The sequence below is a fragment of the Phragmites australis genome, chromosome 4 (genome assembly GCF_958298935.1).
Source record: "Phragmites australis chromosome 4, lpPhrAust1.1, whole genome shotgun sequence".
NCBI lineage: Eukaryota > Viridiplantae > Streptophyta > Magnoliopsida > Poales > Poaceae > Phragmites > Phragmites australis.
The window spans coordinates 44,017,031-44,039,110 of record NC_084924.1 but is presented as its reverse complement, the minus strand read 5'-3'; the positions used below and the strand labels follow the sequence as shown (position 1 = coordinate 44,039,110).

Sequence of the window (22,080 nt, the reverse complement as noted above, 5' to 3'; positions counted from 1 at the left end):
TGGACGAGCCGAGTCCGATGCGCCGCGCCGCGTGGTGGGACGCCCGTGTGTATTGAGCCGGGCTGGGCCTGGGCCCGGGCACGGGCCCGGGACCAGACATGCTTCGCGTGTTAGCAAAAAGTGGACGACATGATATGATTCGAGTGCGTGTACTTACTTCATTGCGTATGATAAGGCGGATTAGTTCGCTCGAGTTATGCTCCATTTGATACAGTTTCAGTTCTAAACTTCATGTCAAATCTTAAATTTGTAGATTAAGATAAATTGATTTAAATCATTATTTTTAAAATTAAAATAGAAACAAAATAGTCCAATCAAACACTATTGACATAATCATGACTCTAACTACACGAATTCATATAGCTAGCCAAGCTTTAAATATTTTTGAAATTGGAGCTCCGCCAAACCGAAATGTTGAGCTTAACACAACATGGTCCCACGATGGCACGTTCTCCATTGATCACTGCTTAAAAACCGCGTCCTGCGGAACGGTGATGATGTGCAGAACAGCAAATAAAAACGGACCTACTTCCGAGAGATCAATAATAATAAGCGCCGCGTTTTGAGAGTCAGGGTGTGGAAAACGACGTGCTAGCAGGTCCATACGTGTTTTCTACGTACCGCAAGAAGAGAGTTCGTGCAGAGTGCCCAGCATTTTCGGGACGCAAAAGCTTCAAGTCAAGTCGTGGCGCGAGGGCGTTGTTTCACCGCAAAGGCCGATGACGGAGGAGGAACTACAACGCGTCTTCTCCGCGGCGGGGGGCGGTGCGTGTGGGTGTGTCCGCCGCCGGGACCGCGACCCCTCACCTGCACCGCAAGTCACACGGTCCGCTGGCGGCCGGCGGGGGCAATCGCGTGTGGGCAATTCGGCGTACCCTTTCCAGGCTGCCCGCCCTCCTCCAGGCATGCCCGCACCCGCCTATGCCTTTTTCTAACCTAGGACAACACAGGGACATATAAAAAAACATATATTATCGTATACCATGTCTACTGAAAATTATAGATATAATATTTAAAGGTTGATAAAATTATTATAAATATTTCGTTATTAATGGATACCTATCGCCTAAAATTATATCTTAACGAGACATAAAAAATAAATCTAAAATTTAATTATTGATTAATAGAGATACAACCACGTTGGCCTTATCTCTTAACACGCTTCCCTTCCCTCTTGCTTGATCTTGCTCTCTCGTGAAGCTCTTCTGCCAGAGCACTCCACGCTCGTCGAGGATATGGGGGCCGCCACAATTTCCCCCATATTCCCATCCCCAATAAGATTTCATTTTTTGGATTTGAAGGTGGACTTATGCGACGTGATTTTGATGCAGTGGATTAGGGAATCTGAAGCGGGAAGTGGCTCACAGGAAGTTGAGTTCCTTTGAGTTGCCTTTTCTCTTTTGTTCTCAAACCAAAATCGATTCGATTTGCATTTTCCCCTCTGTTCCCATCCCCAGATCAATTTGATTGTGAATTTTTCACGTGGCGTTGAGTTGCCACCTCCGCTGGCAGGGGCTCCGAGATGGCGCGCCCCTCCACCTCTGTTGGAGCACGAGGCAGTGAAGGAGTGGAAGGGGTGGTCGGTGACGATGCACAACCTGTTGTGCTCCCCGTGGTAATGGCATCCATGGTCACACTGTTTGTGCCCTCGTGGAGGACGGAGCGCGTGAGCCGCTCCAACCCTGGCATGTGGCTCATCGTGCACCCGGCTAATTACGGTGCTTGGGAGCCCATGGGCTCACCTCGAGTGATGGCGCGAGCGTGGCATCGCTGGCATGTCCGACAGCCTGGTCTACAACTTCGATCTCCTCATCCTCGGTGTGGACCACGTTATCCCCCTGACTGAGTCCTCCATCCCCGCATCCAAGGGCGGCAAGTTCGCCATCGACCTCACCGTAGCCCATCCCCTGAGCCGGGGAGGCACGCCGGGATGTAGCCACAGGTGCAGTGGTTACTTCACTAACTAGCTGCTGGGAAACTACTGTGGATTCATCATGTCAGTAGTGGTACAGGGCGAGGGGTGGTGTAGCATGCCAACGGTGGAGGTTGGTGTGTCGCACATCATCATTTGCTTTTTTGATATGTCCATTAGCCTAGAAGATGTTTCAATCAAATTGCCTTAAGATTAACATAGATTTGCTTTTGAAATTTGCATAATCGATTTGCTTTTCAGATTGCACCAATTTCCCTAAAGATTGTACCAAAAAATTTCTTATGTCCTAATATTTATTTGTGTTTAGGAATTACACACTGCATACTAATTTACTACATTGGATTTTTAGCTTTGATGATTTGTTCATTGGTTCATCATTTTTCAGATTCTGTTCCGCACAAATTTCTTTGGTTTTTGTTTAAAACATGGAGCGGATTTATCTAATTTGCCTTCTCATCATTTCTATTTTGCTTTTTGAATCTAGTCTAATTGCCTCCGCATTTCAACAAAATTGTTTTTGTGTTTTCTTATTGAATAGGGGAAGAACAAATGATATTCCCATTCACATGAACGCGCCTCGGCTCCTGCATCGCTTCTCAATGTTGCTTCCCTCCTTTCTCTCGGTGCATGCCTTGATTAGGAATGGAAAGGCTTGATTTCGGTTCTAATGTACCTCTCAAATCACAATACAACATATATGAATTTGTTATTTTCAAAGGATCATTAATTTTGGACAATTGTCTTGCAAGCATGGTAATAAACTTATATGAGTTTTGTCCCCTTCAAATGATCTGCCTTTTTGTGTTTGTTCACATAATTGATTGAATGAAGGCTCTAGTGTGGCATTCTGTCATAGCATACGTGCTTGTTAATTTGAGAGAGCGATGTACTTTATGCTTCTTCTTTTTCTCATTATGATGAATTATTGTTTCATTTTAGTGTAGACAAACAAATCTAATTATATTATGCAAGCAAATTAATGCCTATATGTAGGCAGACATATTATATCACGTAGGCACATATACACTATTGTGTAGGCAAATTTAGCACATATTAATTGAGTTAGCTTCTACAATGAATAAGTTTAACACCTAGAAGTTTAATAAGTATATTGTATGATTGTTCAGAAGCAAGTCATTTATACATGATAAGCCTTTTATATGAATTTTATAGGCATATCTTGTTTATCCATTATGTAGTTTCAGAAGCATTTCATCAATACATGACATGCCTTTTATATGAATTCCATAAACATATCTTTCTTATCAATTATATAATTTTAGAAGCAATTTATTTATACATGACAAGCCTTATATATGAATTTTATAAGTATATCTTGCTTATCAATTATACAGTTTCAGAAGCAACTCATTTATACATGACAAGACTTTTATAAAAAATTTCTAGTTCATACTCTATTATGTGATATGCGAGCATGTCTACTTATGTATGTGTTTTTTAAGTTTAAACTCTAGTGTTATATGCACCACAGGTTACGTACGTGATATGTTCACCTATCTAGTCAGAAATTTGTGAGGCAATTGTTTGAAATTGAGTGAAATTTGTGTGTTGTATGTTATATGAAGATTGATCACCATGTTCATATTATCATATATGATGAATAGCACTAGAGATGAAAATTCGTATTTTCCACAACATGTGATCATATCATATTCATATGAGATGCATATCATGTCAACCTATGAACATTTTACTTTTTAAAGAAAAAAGAGATGAAACCCCAACAGCTTTGCCTTTGCCTTGTGCCAGGAAGCGAGGGTGTGCTCGAATTCATCACCGAATAGCAGTGGGCTTAGCCCAGGCATTGCCATATACGGATGCCTAATCTGGGTAGGTGGCTTAATTAGGAAACCAACTAATTAAGTAGTTTCATAATTAGGAGTGTGCAGACGGAAGTCTATTTAGATGCACGTGCAGCCGTTAGCCAGGTCCTTATATATTAAACCATTATTCGGTGATATATCATCAATTTATCTACCAAAATGTAGCTTAGAATGTTGGAGTCAAGAAACGAACACCCCCCAAACTTCTTGGTCGCACTCGTGCGTGATGGACCCTACGCACCTTGGCCCTGGACCGTGAATGGTTTGCCCCGCAATTCAGCAATTTGCTGGGTCGCACCTTGCGCGGCTCGACGGATGCCCCTCCTTACCCGGTCGCCACTTTTGACCCGCGGAATGACGAACCTGGAGATCGGTCCGGGATTGTGTAATATACTACGGCCCACCCATGCGCGTGGCTAAAGAATGAATATGAGAAACGGTTTGGCATAGATGAGACAAATTTTTATTTATATATATATATATTATTTTTTTAATATTTGCAAGATTATACGTCCGTTTTAATAAATTATAAGAATAGGTTACTATCACTCGTTCAGCGGGTGAGAGCAAGATCTCGCCCTTTGCATGGGCAAGACCTTATAGGGCTCAGCTGGTAGAAGATTAAAATACAGAAATATGGTCACACAACTTGTCACCAGTTCATCGAACAAGACCTTGCTCTCGTTCGCTAAACAAGCAAGAACTTACGCTAGTGGGCCCACCCAAAAAGTGTTGCCAACTGCTCGGGTGACACCTTTCGGTATATAAATCGGCAAGTCCGTTTGTGCACCTCATGTAGTAGTGTACATGTGTTTTTTTTTTCATTTAACTCTCGATTTTTTTTAGAGTAAGAGCGATCCTAAAATGTAAATATTTTTATAAGAAAACTGGAGCACACTGGTAACACATTTTAATTGGTTTGATCAATAAGCTTAAGCTAATATTTAATTAAAATTCTCTAAATATGCCTACCTTTATAAATTCTAGAAATTTTTAATGACTCAAATAAATTCCCAAAAATCAGGAAGAGTTCACTAATATTCTTATCATGTGATGTACTAATTTATAAAAATATTTCTAATCCTAGATTATTTGGTAAAAATATGAGTTGATTTGTAATGCTCCATATATATGTATTTTTATCATTTCATGTGATATTCTTTACAAATAAACTTACTTTTTCTCTGAATAACCTAGGGTTGAAATATTGTTATAAATTAGTACATCACATAAGAAGAATATTAGTGATTTTTTCTGATTTTTAAGAATTTATTTTGAGGCATTAAAATTACTATATGGTATAAAAGTAGTTTTATTTGGAGAACTTTAATTAAATATTGGCTTAGGCTTTTTAATCAAACTAATTAAAATGGGTTTCTAGTGTACTCTAGTTTGCTTTAAAAATGTTTATAATTTTTGGACCATTCTTATACTTCCAAATTAAATCTAGAGTTAAATAAAAAATAAATGCGCACGTACACTACACTACACGAGCTCTGTACACAAACGTGCCGATTTATATATCAAAAGGTGTCGCACATTATTCAGGTAACATCTTTTGATGTGCCTATTAGGATAAGATTTTACCTGTTTAACGGGTGAGAATAAGATCTTGTTCATTAAATATGTGACAAGTGGTCTGATCTTTTTTTTATATATTTTTTAATCTTTTGCCCTCCAGATCCCACGATATCTCACTCATTCAACGGGTGAGATTTTTATTCTTATCTAATGAATGAGCCACGATAGTCTATTCTTACCATTTTTTTTAAATAGACATATATTTTTACAAATATTGAAAAAGAAACTATATAAATAAAAAAACTAGATGAGATGACCGCTGCAAGGGATGGCCCGTTGGCTGCAGGCGCATAAACTGCGGCAAGCTGACTTCTTCGCATGGGCCACATGATTTGGAGGGCCATATACGCGCTACCTGCAGCCGGACGGCTCGTCACGGTGTCATACTGTCGCTGGTGCGGACGTCCATCATATAAAAGTCCTCAAATTTCATTGCATCGAAACCTAAATTCAACAACCCTCCTTGTGTTCCTCGGCCTTGAATGGATCGTTTACAGTCTTCATGTAGAAGAATCTAGTGGTAATGCTGCAATATCCATAACATCGACAACGACGACCGTGCTTGAGAACATGCTTGCTACATCTTGAGCCATCCTCGTTCCTCTAATCGGAAGGCAAACACCGCCGGAGCAGTTCTGATTGGCAGCATCTTCACGTCCCGACGACCGTACGTACGTACCTCCCGCGGCAGCCTCGCTCCCAAGTCCCAACTCCCCAAGAAAAGTCCAAGATGCATGCAAAGCGTACTCGGTTCATCGGTTTATGTGGCAACTCGATCGACCTGTCGACAATGGCGGTACCCTCTTGCCAAGGTGATAGGTCACACCATTCACATCGCGTTGCCCCAGATCGCAGGCACCCTCCCTGTCGTGCCCCGTCTTTTCGCCATGAGCCAACAGCGGCCGCCGCTGTAGCGCGACCGCGACAGGCGACACGGGAAACGTCGGCTGGCACTTGGGCAGGGCAGGTCATCAATGATCCGGAGAAGAGGATAAGGCCAGACTAATACATGTATGTGCATGCATCAGCTCATCCGCTGCACATCTTTAATTGAGAAATGACTTGATTAGTTGATTTCTTAATTAGGTCACCTACTCAGATTAGGCGTCCCGCATGTGGGAGCATGCACGGGCATGCATAAGTCTGCAGAAGAACACCATTGGTACAACCTAGGTAGATTTTTCACCTTTAATTAGCACAAAACTCATTTGCCTATACACTGAAACAATGTAGAACATGTCTTGACCATTTACATTATTGCACAGTTGCTTCTCCACTCTAATGTGCTACATTGTAGCAGAAACTTAGGAAACAATAAATGAATTATTTCAGATGCATCATACCAAAAGATAGATGCATCATATAAAGCCAGAATGTGCTTTCAGATATTATTACAATCCCAAATTTACACACTTGCATATGTGCTTGCAGGTAGCCTTTCTTGAAGGCCTGCGCAAATTTGGAGGCCAATTATGTGCAAAATGAACTTTGCTTTCAATAATCAACAAAAAATGCTTTCAAGTTGATTACGTATTGCTTTCAAAAATGTATGAAAATGCTACAAGGACATAAAACTCAATCAACACTTCATAGGAAACAAGAATTGTTCAATACATTTTGAACTTGTCTTCATAAACTAAAAAATGCTTTGAAGTTGACTATATATCATGCATATGGAGTCATGTGTTTATTTAGCAGTATGTACCATGTAGTAAAAGCACAAAATAAATAAGAACATATGCAGCTCATTTATTAGGAACCAAAATTGTATCTTATTAGTTTTGAATGTTTTTATTTAGCAGAATGTCATCAAACTAGAATTTTGTGCTTGCTTGCTTTCAATTATCAAAAAATACTTATAGTATAGTATTACAGATTGCTTTTAGAAATGCTCATTTTTTATGGTATACAGTTCAGAGAATGCAACACTAGAGCATGGGGTTCAAAAATGCTTAATGAATAAATGAAACTGCATACTGATTCTAAAAAATATGAAAAGTGCAAGCAAATTATACTGAATACGTAGGCAAATTAGAAAAATATGAAAAGAAAAAAGGACAAAATGAAGACATATTCTTAGGTGCAGTAAAAAAAAATCTGTAAGTAGTTAAAAATAGTTTGTGTGTGTGGGGGGGGGGGGGGGGTGTTGTTCCTTGCCATGCGCGTGACGAGTCTCTTGGAGCTCAGACAAGATGGCGTCGTTTGACTCTTAGCTGAAATGGTGACGGAGCACAGGCCGAGCCAGTGGGACTTTGGATCGCGCCACCAGGAGGGATTAGATACACGAGGCTCCGGATAAGAATATGCAAATTGATCGCAGGAGATTATTGGTTTTCTAGATATCGTTTGGTTAGTGGGACATGGGGCAGCTCGTAGCGATTTTTAAAAAATAATATTATTTTATTAAAAATTGTAAAAATAATATCTAAAATCCTATATTTGTAGAAATAGATGTTATGTGTCAGTGCCGATAGGTCTTGTGTCTACATACGATATTTAAAGGAAAATTCATAACTTTTTATATAATCTCGCATGTAGATGATCGTTATATGAAAATTGTATCTATAGATGATATTTACAACTTTTTAATTGAAAACTTTTCCATTTAAATCCGTTTAAATGTCAAAAAATGATTATAAATTTCAGATATGAAAAACTAGATCTATAATTTCTAGTCACTTTTTGAGTATCTAAAGTGATTCAAATGGAAAAAATTTCAATTACAAAGTTGTAGATATAGTCAATATTTTAATTTTTTTTATAAATATCATCTTCATCCGTAATCATATTAAAAAGTTATGGTTTTTAATATTATCTATATGACAAAGGAGCTATCGGTATGGTGAAAATGGATCGGGGATAGATAAACATAGCAACATTTTGTATCCTATTTTATATTTTTTTTTCGGAGTCAGAGTTAGACACGAATATTATCATATAATTATTTCTTCATTCTGTATTTTATCTTTTTTTTCTTGGAGTCAGAGTCGAAGCGGATAGTCGAATAGATGGAATTTTTTACTTCATTTACATCCTCATACAACGTATTAAATAGTATAAGGGTGCAATCAAAATAAACACAGATAGAATAGTCGGTGAGATGTAAAGACAAGAATATTCAGTATTATGTATCTACGAATATGTAGCAATCTACATATATATTATCTTGTTTTTAAGTGAAATCATAAGAGATTTTCTCATAACACGTAACATTCGAATGCTTCAAACGAATACCAGCCTTCAAATATCATATTCTATATATTTTTTTTCTCAAAATCATATATGAATAGTGTCAGACACATATATAGGTGATCCTATATTTGCTAAGCGTCACAGAGATCAGCACGTTGGCTCAGGTGGGCTCCCCACGGCCCTACACACCAACTCTATCTCACGCACTGACGCGCATAAGTCCAAAGGCAGAGCATCCCAAAACAAGGACAGTAGCACAACTTGAAGTGCTACGTGATTTTGATCAAGGATATAGACAAGCTGGCCATTTCTGATTTATGTAGGCTTAGGATGCGGTTAGATGGCAATGTCAACTTCATTATCAGCGATAAATTATGTACGTGTGCAGGGGCGGATCAGGAGGAGCTGCCCCCTACCACCAAATATTCAATGGAGTCCCCAATAAATTTTTACCATGGACAAGAAGAGAAAGAAGAATAAAAAGAGGAAGAAGTGAAAGAGAGACGGTACATAAATGTACCTAAGAATTTGAGGGTCCTGTGCCAAACACAAAATGAGACCCTATATATATAGAAAATGCAATTACCAAAAAATATTTTTATATCATCATAACTGTATAACATATATGTTTTTTTTCTTGAGAACTAGGGCTCAGCTCAGTGGTAGTACTGTGTGTGCTTGTGGTGGGTGAGTGTGTGTGTTCGCTGGGGGCTTAGTGTGTGCACATATTCATATACTACAGTTATGCCCGATTGAGATGAGTAAAAAAATATTTTTCTTACTTATGATACTAAGAATTACATCAAAAATTTATACTAAAAGAGTAAAGGTAGCATTCAAACACTAACCGATATCTTACTTCTACTGAAAAGTACTAGCCCATCAACCCATGTTCCTGAATGGGCTAGCGATTTAGAAGACAGAAGAATTGTATAATTTTGTGGTAAAAATGGTTAGATGTTAAGATACGTCAGGCTTTTTAAATTACATTTCATATGGTTTTCAAGCAAATGCAATTTTATTCTTAATATAGGACATGCTTATCTTCATGATATATTAATTTTCATTTTCGTTTTATATGGTCTGCTTATTCTTGAATATTGGAAATACCTCTGGTAATAACTATGCAGATAATTGTTTAACAAATGATATATGATATAAAATGGTAAAGGATAAGAGGGACTACTATCTCCGTTCTTTGTTTAATGTTGTTTCTGACATGGACATAATATCTCACGCATTTCTTGACTATTACTTTGTCTAATCATTTGTTACTAAATTTTATTAAAAATAGAATTATTTGAAAGTGTTTTCCATCATAAATCTATTGATAGTATTCTTATACAATAAATATTAATAAATTTTTTATATTAGTGATCAAAGTTTCTAAAATTTGATTAAAAATATTTTTAACCATCATCTATTTAAGAATATAACAACTGCAAATTAAAATTTTATGTGATTAAATTATAGTTCCACCAAACATCTTTTATATTTTACTGTATGGAGGGAGTTATACTCCTATAATTTTCCCAAAATTACCGAAATGAATAGAATATTGAAAAGCAACAGAACTGTTCATTCGAGGAAGCTTTATGAAATACTCCCTCCAGACGCAAAGTGATTGGGTTGCGTCCAATTAAACTATCTAGACCATCAACAGATGTTAAATGAAACTTTGGCCATTGATATATCTTTTTTAATCGAGATTTCAAATTCGAATCATGATATAGATATATTATTCTTGTAAAGTAGATTTATAATACTATAATTTTTTATGCTATGTTTAGTAAAGATTGTTAACATTGGTCATAGAGGGCCATATTGGTAGTCAAAATGACACCTTTTGTGACGCGAGGTAGTAACAATATGGATGTGAGAATGTCCTAAAGTTTGCATGTTATTTGAATATTTTTCAATGGGCTATGTAATTGATAAACCGGTTTCTACATAATTAATTCTCAAGATTTCTGCTTTAGTTCGATTTTGTAATTAAGTTAGTGAAGTATTGGCAAGACATTAGAGTACACGGTGCAATCGAGTGAGTAATGAGTCCCAGCCTTGTACAGCTATCTATATGTCTTAGCAATTCTGCTGCCTTTCGGATTTGGCGTCGTTAGATATTTCGGTGCAAGACTCTTCTATCTAATGGACTCATCACATGTACGTGGAGAAGACTCCATACTTTCTATTCCTTGTTTAATGTGTACGTAAATTGCAAATTTGATCCACGTACATCATGCTTATTACGGAGAGAGACAAATAATCGCGATTTGATGTGAGACACCCAGCCTGGGCAGGTTGATGTCTGATCCTTGTTGGGTTCGTGACGACCACACGCAATATCAGCTATAGATCTTTCATGTATAATAGGAGCGTACCAAATGAAGGGTCAGATGTTTTACTTTTTTTTGAGATTTTCTTAGAATTCTCTTTTTTCTTACCATATTTCATATAAGAACCACCGTAAAGCTCCTGAAAGAGGCTCTAATTAGAAAATACATGATATGATGGTCCGTCTAGTATTTCTTAAAATGAAATATTTAATTATATCTTCATAATTAATCTTCAGAAGTAATTTGAGATTCTTTTACAATAAATCCATCAAGAGCACCCTTTTAAGTATGAGCTAGCTAGCTCTTTAAGTCTTTTTTTTCCTCATATGCTTTTCATAACTAGAATAATATTTCCTAATTCTAGAAGATGTAATGAGGAAACAAAAACACTTTTCTATTTCACAAATAGAACAAACCTAAAGATTCAGACATCACGAAGTTCATGCTCCAACCTTGATGCGATTTGCGATGTCGAGCTGCAGACCCGAAGTCCAGAAATCCAGAGCCCGTCGCGCTGCACCGATGACTGATCGCACACCTCTTCCTTGGCAGGCCAGCAACCAATCATCGTAGCATTAAGCCCCCAATCTGAGCTCAAGAAGAAACATAGAATGAATAGATAAGAGGGGAGGGGGTGGATTAACGACTTAATTGATAGGAGGGAAATTAGGAGGAGAGGAATTATTTTTCACGGTGATTGAGGAGTTGTGCGGCGGCATATCAATCGGGATTGACTATTTCTATTTGATTGTACATAGAGAAAGAGGCCGTGAGAGACGTGGGGAAACTTGACAGCACAGGAAAAGCAAAGGAAGAGATGGAAAGTAAGGTTATTGATTGTTGTACTTATGTAATTTTTTGAGACCCCTAATTTTTGGGGTCCTGTTCTGTCGGGCACCTGAACGTGCTCATGTATGGGCCTGGGTGGACATGAGCGGATCCACATGTATTTTTGGATATGGAAAAGAAATAAGAAGAGAATAAGAAGAATTTTAGAAAGAAGAGGAGAGGAAAGAGAGAAGAAGTTAAACCTTTTTAATTCTTAGCTCTGAATCAGTCACTGTAGGTGAATGTTCTAATTCATCTGTATCCGGCACTGTGAGAGAAAGAAAAAGAGCGAGAGGAAGAAGAAAGAGGTGAAAGCGTAGCTCATATGTATCTGTCGCTGTAAATGGGAGGTAAAAGAGGGGGCATGCATGTCGTGGGCAACGATCCGCCATGCCTTTTTTATCCAGCTTTCCTTCTCGAGGATTTATCCAAACCCAATTATGCACGTAATATAATAATGGTACCCATCGATAACATTAGCTGCTTAATTTGGTCAGGAGATCCGCCAGCCAGGATGCTGATAATTATTTCTCTTTGAGTTTGCAGACCGGACAAGCTAGGTACGAGAAGAAGGAAACAAAACCCTTCTATGGATTGGTTTTTTTCAATTTTTTTAAAACTAGAAATTATTTGACTTCAAGTCCCGATTTTAGTGTCTTTTAGCTGGCTTAGAAATTGGTTCCGGTTAAAATAAATTAAAAGCTGAGAAGTAAATTCTAATCAGTTTTTCTAGCTTTTAGATATATAAAAAACTAAAATTTTATTATAAAAATCAAATACTAAAATTCAACCGCGACAAAAACTCTAAAACCACAGCCAAAACAAACCAGCGCACCGTCTCTAGTACTCGCCACGTGGCGCGTGCAGGCCCACCTATCCGTCCATCGGCGCAGGTGCAGGACCGGCAAAGACGCGAGGCAAGTACTACTCCAGTACAGTAAAAAGTTAAAAAAATCGGGTACCAGTACCAAAATACTACATTGTTGGCACACAGCCAGGGCACGAGTCGCGCCATTTTTGATTCTTGGGACGAGTAGAATCGAGGCGGTGGAAATGGCGATGAGGCCCGCCCGGGTGTTGCTAACTCGCTAGTACCGGGCGAGCGCGCGGCGGAGCACATGGGCGAGGAGGCCGGGGGCGCTCAGGTGGGGGAGGTGGCCCTCGGTCTGGAGGAATTCGACGGTGGTGCGCCCGCCGAGATGGGCCTTGAGGTAGGTGGCGACGGAGGCCGGCACGGAGACGTCGCGGGTGGTCTGCACCACCACGCAGGGGGCGCGCACCATGCCCAGCACGCCGCGGAGGTCCGTGTTGAATACTGTGCGGCATACGTGGAGGGAGATGTCGGGCCGCATGTTGAACAGCGTCCGGCTGAACTCCTGCACCGCCGCGGGCACGTCCGCGCCCACCGCCAGCGGCGCGTACCCGGTCGCCCACGCGGAGTAGTTGGCCGCCATCGCGTCGAACACCTGCTGGATCTCCGGAAGCTCGAACCCGCCGTGGTAGTCGTTGTCCCGGTCGTTCAAGAACCTGGATTAAAGATCGCGTTTTTATTTTCCTTCTTTGAGCTGATTTCCCACCTCCAGACTCCAAAAGACTGAATCTTGCGCGGAATTGAATTAAATCGAGTTGATTTTGATCGGTGATGATGTGTTTAACTACCTGGGGGAGGCGCCGATGAGGACGAGCTTGGCGAAGAGCTCGGGGCGGCGGATGGAGGCGAGGATGCCGATCATGGCGGACACCGAGTGGCCGACGAAGGCGCAGCGCGGGATGCGGAGCGCGTCGATGATGGCGAGGAGGTCGTCCACGTACGAGTCGAGGGTGTCGTAGCGGCGGAAGTCGAAGTGCTCCGGGTTGACGCTGCCGGCGCAGACGAGGTCGTAGAGCACCACGCGGTGGTCGCGGGTCAGGTACGGCAGCACGCGGCTCCACGCCGACTGGTCCGTCCCGAAGCCGTGCGACAGCACCACCACACGCTCGCCGTTGCCCACCACCCGCACGTTCAGGATCTGCAGCAGCTTCGTCCCGCTCGGCGCCCCGCTGCCCGCCGCGCCGCCGCCGACCATCTTCTTGTCGGAGCTGGACGCCGGCGCCCCCGAGCCGCCGGTGGGGCTGGGTGGGTGCGTGGACCGAAGCATGAGGCCAGGATGGAGGCTTGTGAAGCAGAGGCGTGCGGGTCTTATATAGCAGCAGTAGCAGAGGACATGGGCAGGCTTTCTCTCTCTACAAGCTCTCCTTTTCTTGCTTTCATCTCTCTCTGCTTTATTCCTCTATCTCTCTCTGCTTCCAATGTGGTGTGGTGTTGTAGGCAGGCTTGTAACAGATGTGGATGATGAGAAATAAGGTTTGTTTGTGTCAGGGAGTGGGGTCTTTTTGTTTGGATGCCCAATTATCCAGGCCACAGCAGGTAGCAGTAAAAAGGAGAGGCACCAATAATTCTGTGATTTTTCCAATCGCACATTTCTGTGACAACCCAGTACCCGACAACCGTACCACTCTAGCGATAACTAGTTAAGGTTTTCTATTATTTTTCTCTCGGGACGTTTGGGTTGTTTAGCGAACAAGTTGCCTCAAATGGTCAAGGCGCACAAAATGGTAAGATGGTGATTTATGACCCTACGTTGTCCTTGTGCCACCAAAACGACTATGACCCTGTTTTCTTAAATTTCTTCTTCTTAAAGACATGAGCAGAGCACTGCTCTTTCATTTAAGAAGAAAAAAAATTCAAAAATTATAAATGTTGTGAACTATGATCCTGTTTGGAACGTAGGAATTCTACGACGATGGATCCCCAGTGCTTGGCCATATGTTACTAGTTGTCCATTGAGGATCAACACAACCATGTGCCATGATATTCTCTCGTCTGCCGTCTCATACATGCTCGATCCGTCACCCAGTATCCTTGTCGCAGATATGTTTGCTCAACAAGAGATGCATGATCCAGTGTAGTACGACCACTGAGAAAGGCACCGCACCTTGATGCTAACGGATAAGAGGAGCTCGCTGAGGTCGTCATCGTCGCGATCCACACGGCGAGCCACGCGAAGCCAAGCCCACGTCGCCGTCGGTCGACGGGGGCTTGCGAGCTAGTTGCAACAGCCGGGCGGCTCCACCCAACGAGCGATCGATCCAGAAAAATATTTGATCGATGTTTCTGCCGTCCACGCGAGCCTCTTGCCGGTTTCTGGCATGATTGGTAACTTCTGCCTCACTAGCGACAATTTTTCGCTGACGCTCTCCGGGCGAGGTACTGCCATTATTTTTTTCACTCTAGCCGATGTCACATTCCTACAAGCCATGATGTAGTAAAATATCACTTAGTTCCACGCAAAACTTACTCATTTGCCACTTTGAGATATTTTTTCTCACCACATGGCATTTCTTCTTCTTTTTTGGTACCTGCTGATGTGGAAACTTAGAGGAAAAGACGTTTCTGCTCCTGGAGCAGGCACCTCAGTGCAGTCAGACTCGGTCGCTCACGCAGTCACGCCATATGGTCTGTTGTGCCGCCATTGCTGCTGCTCTCGCTCTACTCAGCTTCCCCTCCTCATGCTCCTCGCGACCATTATTGCAGCCGCCGCCATCGTGGTTGGGGTCGCCTCCGGTGCCGCATCGCACTCGCAGCCCACAGCCGCTAGCACCGGTCCAAGCAAAATTTCAAGAAAATTACCAAGTAGCGAGAAAAAATACATTAAAGTGGTAAATGAGCATGGCCCTGCGAGGTTTATGTGACATTTTAGCACATCATTTTAAGACAGTGGATTTTAAAAGTGTGTCATCAGCTAACTAGGAAAACGTTAATTAACCCGCCAAAATGCGACGAGCAGGCTACGCACGCTACCGACCAAACTTGGCTGTCGTCACCATGGGATCCCAATCTATCATATCGTAAAAAAATAAAAATGGATCACACATTCGTCTCTCTCCCTGAAGACGCTGCTGAAACAATTCCGAAAGGATTTCAGTCTAATACTCCTCGTCCAAGCAGGCACCTCATAGTAGTACATCTCCGTACCGTAAAAGGGTAATACCGCATTTGCGAATTTGTAATAAGTTTTGTATACGTCGCCACAGAATTTTACTCTTTACATGGATTGGTTATGAGGTGATGCATGCCATTTCACGAGTGCAAGCTTTTGGCGAATCTACCACCGGGCCTACAGGCTACAGCCCTACAAACTTTTTATCTACACATATTGAAAGCTATCCATGGGTCTTTTATATATAAAAAAACAAAGCCATACAAGGATGAAATTGTACATAATTGAACAATAGTAAATGATTAAATAGAGATATGCTTTTCTCTGGTACTACTAAACGATGTACCACCGCGCACTGATGTGACCACCAATTGCACGGAAAAGGGATATGCGGCCCATCCTTGGTTGTGCAAGGTGCTGTGCGTATTTGGTACATGGTTTGGATGGAATAGGGTACTCTGAATTTACGGTGAAGTAAAGTCAAGATGATTTTACTCTGTCATAAGCTATTGGACACAAGACGAATGGATATGATTTTGATACTATAGTAATCTTGTAAACAGTAAATTGCTGCATCCAAGTTGCTATCCTGCTCGCCATTAGGCTACTTTTTGCCTATCCCAAATCATTGTTTATCTATGACTTTAATCCGTGAAGTCGGAGGATTTGGATACAATTTGAGCAACATGGCACAGCAAATTGATGGGCCTCTTGGGAGATTAGGTTCCATTCCAACTTGTAAAGTTCAACCGCATCCGCTAAAAACTTATAGAATTTGTAAAGCATGCAATATTGCTACCGCATAGACCGGAAATTTGTGCTATGTTCCACTGTTTATCCCTCCCATTGTTTGGCTGCAAGAGATACTAATCCCTGGGCAGATTAGCCCTGGGTGCATTTTATTTGTCTATATGAATACCTGGTTCTTTTTCTTTGTGAAGCAATAATCCCTGTCATCATTTGGGAGAGGTGGGGATAACGAATCTCACACTACACAATATCAAGAACAAATTGAAGAACGGCACATCGGACACGGGCTGGTGCTCGCCGCAGGGAACTGCAATGATGTGAGAGCTCGATGCGGCAGGGGCGACAGTGGAGTTACGCTCGCACAAGTGGAGGCATGGGGCGGCAGAGCTTCCTGTGGAGTCGGCGTTGTGGCGTTCTTTGCGGAGAACGACAGGGGGCGACAGTGCTCTTCCGGAGGAGCTCGCCACCGGTAAAGCTCGGGACCGGCGACGGTACGCGGGCCGCGGAGCTCGCGAGGGACGAGGGCACGTCGGCAGCGACGCTCTTGGTGGAGCCGGGCACAGGAGAGATCGCGGCAGTGGGTGAGAGCGCGGGAGGATGCCGCCGCAACTCGCTAGCGGGGAGCAGTCGTAAGATTTTTTACTTTATAATAACACATATGCACTCGCTCTATCTCCTCTTCGGCATAAGTTGAATAAAATCTCATAAATATGATACTTAGATATGATTTTATAGAATTTGCTTCAATCGCAATTAGTGGGTTCTCGTCCTATAAACAATACTAACTGGGACAGAAAATCCTGACTCTTCCTGACCTTCCAAATAAGCACTAGTATAGAAAAATCACTTCCAAATCTAGCAGAGAAGACTGGTGACAGTAGTGGGACGAAATTAGGAGTGGCGATGGCGGGGATCACTGAGCAATTAGCTTTTAGCGTAACAGTTCGGGGTCAAAGGCGCCATTCTAATTTATTATTATTTTATCTAAAGTGCAAATATGAAGCATAAATGCGAAAACCCTTATATTAAAAATCAGTTTTAAATTCTACGAGAGCTATGAGATCCTGTTGGAAGTTGGAACACAGGTAATTTCCCTTCATATGAATTTTCACTAGAAGACTACATGTAAATTATGTTAACTTTTCCAGAAGGTGATCATTCGTCCACCACAAAAATCAGGGGACCAAAGAGTTAAATGACAGGAAAATGTTGCGACCGTACCAGCCTTGCGTTATCTTATCCGAAAGAAAATTCCGACGAAAGCAACCGAACAGCACTAATGATCAACCGGTACATTTAAAATATTTGTTTCCTTAACATGCAAAGAATATCTTTTCTTCTATGAGCCCATGATGAGTATTTTCCAGGACGGCTATACGTCGGCAAAAAGTCAAGAGTTGGCAGATTATTATATTCAATTTGATACCAGACTATATTACCATATGGGTCCAAGCTAGAGAACAATTTGGAAAAAAGTTCTTGCATGCACAAATTGCCCCAATCACATCTCTCTCATTGAAGACGAGCTTCTGGAAGGTACACCAACAAAGACGAAAAAAGCAAAGGAGGATGTGCTAATAAGGATAAGATAGTTATTTTCATGAGTCATCTATGATTTGATTCTTTCTCATCTGATGTTACCGGCTACTGTTTCAAGGACCCAATTTGCTCCAGTCCTAAATGTCGTAGAGCACTACAGCCCACTACTTCAACTTTATTGAACATATAACAAAAAGTATTTTGAGTAAGCTCTTGCTGCCTGCCTGGTACTTTTTTTATAAGCTTCCTTATTAGTAGTACATAAATTTCCTTAAAAAATATTAATATAGTGCATACTAACTTGAAGATCTTATTCAGAAGTTTTCCCTCGGCACAAATTAAGGATCTGAGTGGTTATCTTTTGTAACTTTCTCATAAGAAAACCAAAAGATGCAAGATAACTGCTCCCACGCTTATGTATGTTTGGATAATATAGGATCAATTACTCACTAATAAGATAATCAGAGGGGGTAAATTGTTATAGAAACTAAATTCAAATTTTAATGATTAACAATTTACCATAATATAAAATCTAATTTAATCTCATATTCCACCCTAGACAGACTATAGACACGTTAGCTAGTAAACACTATGCAGATCTCAATCCGTAACCCCGATCGACCTAAAATTATAGTAGACATAGTTGCACAACTAACCGAATAATAATCGAGTTAATCGGATATTTAGAGAAAAGTTGTGAATTTCAAAAACAGACTATGACAGATGGTGATGAAAATTGATTAAAATCTAATTTAATGATTAAACAAGAATTGCCAAAGATTAACCAATAAACTTTTCAGAACATTAACTTGATACCTAGGAAAGTTTTGAATGGATCAAACCGATACAAATCAAGTTAAACCAATAAATCCATCAAAATGGAAACGAGCATGCAAAATGAAGAACAAAGAGAAAAAACCGAGTTACCAACCCATTAACTTACAAAATTTGATATTTATTACATAGACAAATTCATAAGATGCCTATACAAAACATCTTTACAATGATTTCCGCAAAATCTAATTAGTTCCTCTCTTCTCCCTCCCTGTAGATCAATACCCACTCTTCTGGAATCCTCTACGTGTCTACTCAGGCCTTGCTCCGTGGTTCCTTTTATTGCAGCCAGGCCACACTATGGCCTCCCCTTCTCCGAGTGTACACCGGCGCCACATGTTCGCAGACCTGACCTTCTTCGAGTCCATACAGAGTACGGCTCATTTGGCAACACAAACTGCGCGCCTCCTGGCGAAATGGCATGTGTAAACCCACAAATCTGGTTGATTTGGGATCAAGTCTTAACATCTAAAATACCTCTCTCCTATATAAATAATTGTACAAGCTATTAACTAAAAATAAGACGTGATAATAACCACTTCAAAACAAATATACGAGGCTAAAACCTCTCTCAAGTAGAAGAAAAAAAATAGACAACTCGTAATTTGGACTGGACTAATGAAAATAAAAATGGTATTTTTCAACATAAAAGACAACTCTAAAATCTAATTTTAGAGGACACTTACTAGGCAATTTGTCACTGAGATGCTAATTTCTCTCTTTATATAACATAGTGCGAAACGAACAAAATTCGGTAGCCAAGGTGATGGAGTCATTTCTCACAAATATTTCATTTAGACAGGATCTAAATGGCCCAAAAATAGTAGCATAAAATAAATTGATAGCTCGTCTAACCAACATCACTTTGTCAGGAGATCAAGATGAGTTCAAATGGAACTTAAATCAAACTAAAAAAATTACAGTTAGCTCTTTGTATAGAGCCTTGGTGCAAGATGATGAACCAATCCAGAGTTATGTAAAAATTAAAGCTACGTTAAAAATTAAAATATCACTTTGGTATTTGCAAAAAGGTTCTCTTAACGAAGGATAACCTAAGAAAAAGGCAATGTCTTAAGATCAGAAATGTTATTTTTGTCACAAATCAAAGACAAGTAAGCACACCTTTTTTATTGCCGTTTCACACATTTCGCATGACTAATAGTCTAGGTAGCATCAAATCTTTGTCAACCGTGAAGTGTTCAAAGCATGCTTGGAACTGGCTTTGGGGTCTTAGTAAAAATATGAAAGGCTATATAATGATAGCGATAGACGAATTTTGTTAGGCGCTATGACTATGCAGGAATGATATTGTCTTTAATAAGAAGAAATATGTGTTTCCTTTGCACGCTATTTTTACTTGTACGCATTGTCTTCGTTCGTGGTTTGTATTACATCGGCGGGAGCATTGTGTGATGGTTACTATGACGTGCACGAGACTGGCGCGAGTGGCCAGGGAACTATTTATCCAGTTTGGATGACTATCCAGAATTCATCTTCAAGCTTAAACATAATAACTTATGTGGAGGAGATTTGTTTTTGTTTCTTCGTACCAATCTTTCCCCACTACTACAGAGTCAATCTTTTATACTGATCCATCACTGTCGATTCCTAATGGATCATAGCTTATGAACCGACAGTGATCACTGCCAGTTCACAAACCAGCCGGCCCATCATTGTCGGTTCACAAGCCACGCAGAAAAAAATCAGGCATCGTAGTTTATGAATCAGCAATGTAAGGATCATCACTACTGGCTGGTATTAAAAACCGACAGTGATAGTATCACTGCCAGTTGATAATATGAACCGGCAGTACAGGTTGGACCAAACTCAAAATTTCCATAGACTACAGTTTTGGAGCGCCTCATCACGTCCGGCTGACTCTATCTCTTCATGTCGATCGCCTAATTTTTCTAAGTCCTCACCCCTCCCGGTCCTCACCTCTCTCTCTCTCTCTCTCCCCCCCCCCTCCTCCCACTGGCCTCTCCTCTCTCGCTCTACCACCTCCTCCTTCCAGTCGATGCCCGCTCTTCTGTTGAAGGACAACCGGTGCGCCACCGCGGACGTCGCGGCGGTTATCTCCTCAAGTACGGAGAAGGCGTCATGCGCCGACATAACCATAGCCTCGTGTCGACCGAGGTTTTGTGTAACGAGTGAGACGACCGGAGGTTTGAGTTGTTGGACCTTCTCCAGTGAGGGCGTTGCTAGCGCACGCTCGATGTGAATCCGAGTAGATCTGGTGAGGACATGGTAGATCTGGCGAGGGTGTGGGCGGATCTTGCGTGGGCACCGGCCTCCTCCTCTCCCACATGCCGATGACGCCCTGGTCTTCGCCCTCTCCCACCTCCTCCTCCCCGTCTTGTGGCTGAGCTTAAGCAGAGGATCTCCACGGTGGATCCAATGTAATGTGGTCTTCGTCCTCAAGGTGGCTCCGACTGCGACGAGCTCCGTGACGAGCACAAGGTGGCTTCCAATGATTTTTGTAAATGTTTGTGATTAGCAATGTGTGTGGGTGAGAATGTTTGTGATTGTGATTATGATTATTTGTGAGCTTCCAGTTATTGTGATTGTAACTTAATTATGTGAATTTGTGATTATTTGTGAGCAATACGGCAAGGACCGGTGGTGGCAAGCACAGCGAGGTCCGATGGCGGCATGACGGATGTATTTATTTTCTTTTTCTTTTTCTTTTGTTCTGAAAAAATGCTTCATTGCCGGTCCAAAAACATCGGGAGTGATGACATCTCAAGTTTCACTGCCCGTTAGGTACTATCGGCTGGAAAACCGGTACTACAGCTGGTTTACCAGGACAGTGATGGCTGTTATGTTGGTCTCATGTAACGTTCTGGCAATTTTTTTGTGTGTTCTTTAGTGTGTGGCTATGTACATCTCAGCAATACAGAGACTAAGGGTAAACTCTTATACGGTTGTATCAGCTTGATGCAACGATAAGAATTAATAAAACTCCCCTTTTAAAAAAAAACCTACGAGCGTCCAATGTGCATTGACTTCAAATATGGTTCTCTAGCCCAAACATCCCGTATGACACACGTTCCTCTCTGAACCTAGTTCTAATCCTATCATTGATCACGTTCACCTTTAAGACATACATGCACATGAACGAACATAAAACCGTGTATGAGAACAAGTTAGTTGATGACTCAATCAGTCCATGCTAGATTACTCGTATGAGTGTATTGTATCCATATTAAAACCACACATACGCTACCTCAGAGTGTATCCAATCAATATATTATTATGCTACA

At 41.2% G+C, this 22,080-nt stretch overlaps 1 protein-coding gene and 1 pseudogene across 1 annotated transcript; one reads left to right on the top strand and one right to left on the bottom strand.

Moving 5' to 3' along the window:
- The first annotated feature begins 719 nt into the window (after window positions 1-719).
- On the top strand, window positions 720-2,123 carry LOC133914831 (uncharacterized; annotated as a pseudogene).
- A 10,336-nt stretch (window positions 2,124-12,459) lies between these two features.
- Window positions 12,460-14,008, bottom strand: LOC133916698 (strigolactone esterase D14). The gene is made up of 2 exons (XM_062360491.1): window positions 13,374-14,008; window positions 12,460-13,241 (listed from the first exon to the last, which is right to left on the bottom strand). The coding sequence occupies exons 1-2, from the start codon at window positions 13,850-13,852 to the stop codon at window positions 12,803-12,805; spliced, it is 918 nt and encodes a 305-aa protein (XP_062216475.1). The 5' UTR covers window positions 13,853-14,008; the 3' UTR covers window positions 12,460-12,802.
- Between the last annotated feature and the right edge of the window lie 8,072 nt (window positions 14,009-22,080).

Bases quoted from the DNA above. Each gene is read 5' to 3' on its own strand.
- LOC133916698 (XM_062360491.1), bottom strand. From the start codon at position 13,852: ATGCTTCGGTCCACGCACCCACCCAGCCCCACCGGCGGCTCGGGGGCG. The intron at 13,242-13,373 runs GTAGTTAAACAC...TCTTTAATCCAG, and splicing joins CTCATCGGCGCCTCCCCCAG to GTTCTTGAACGACCGGGACA.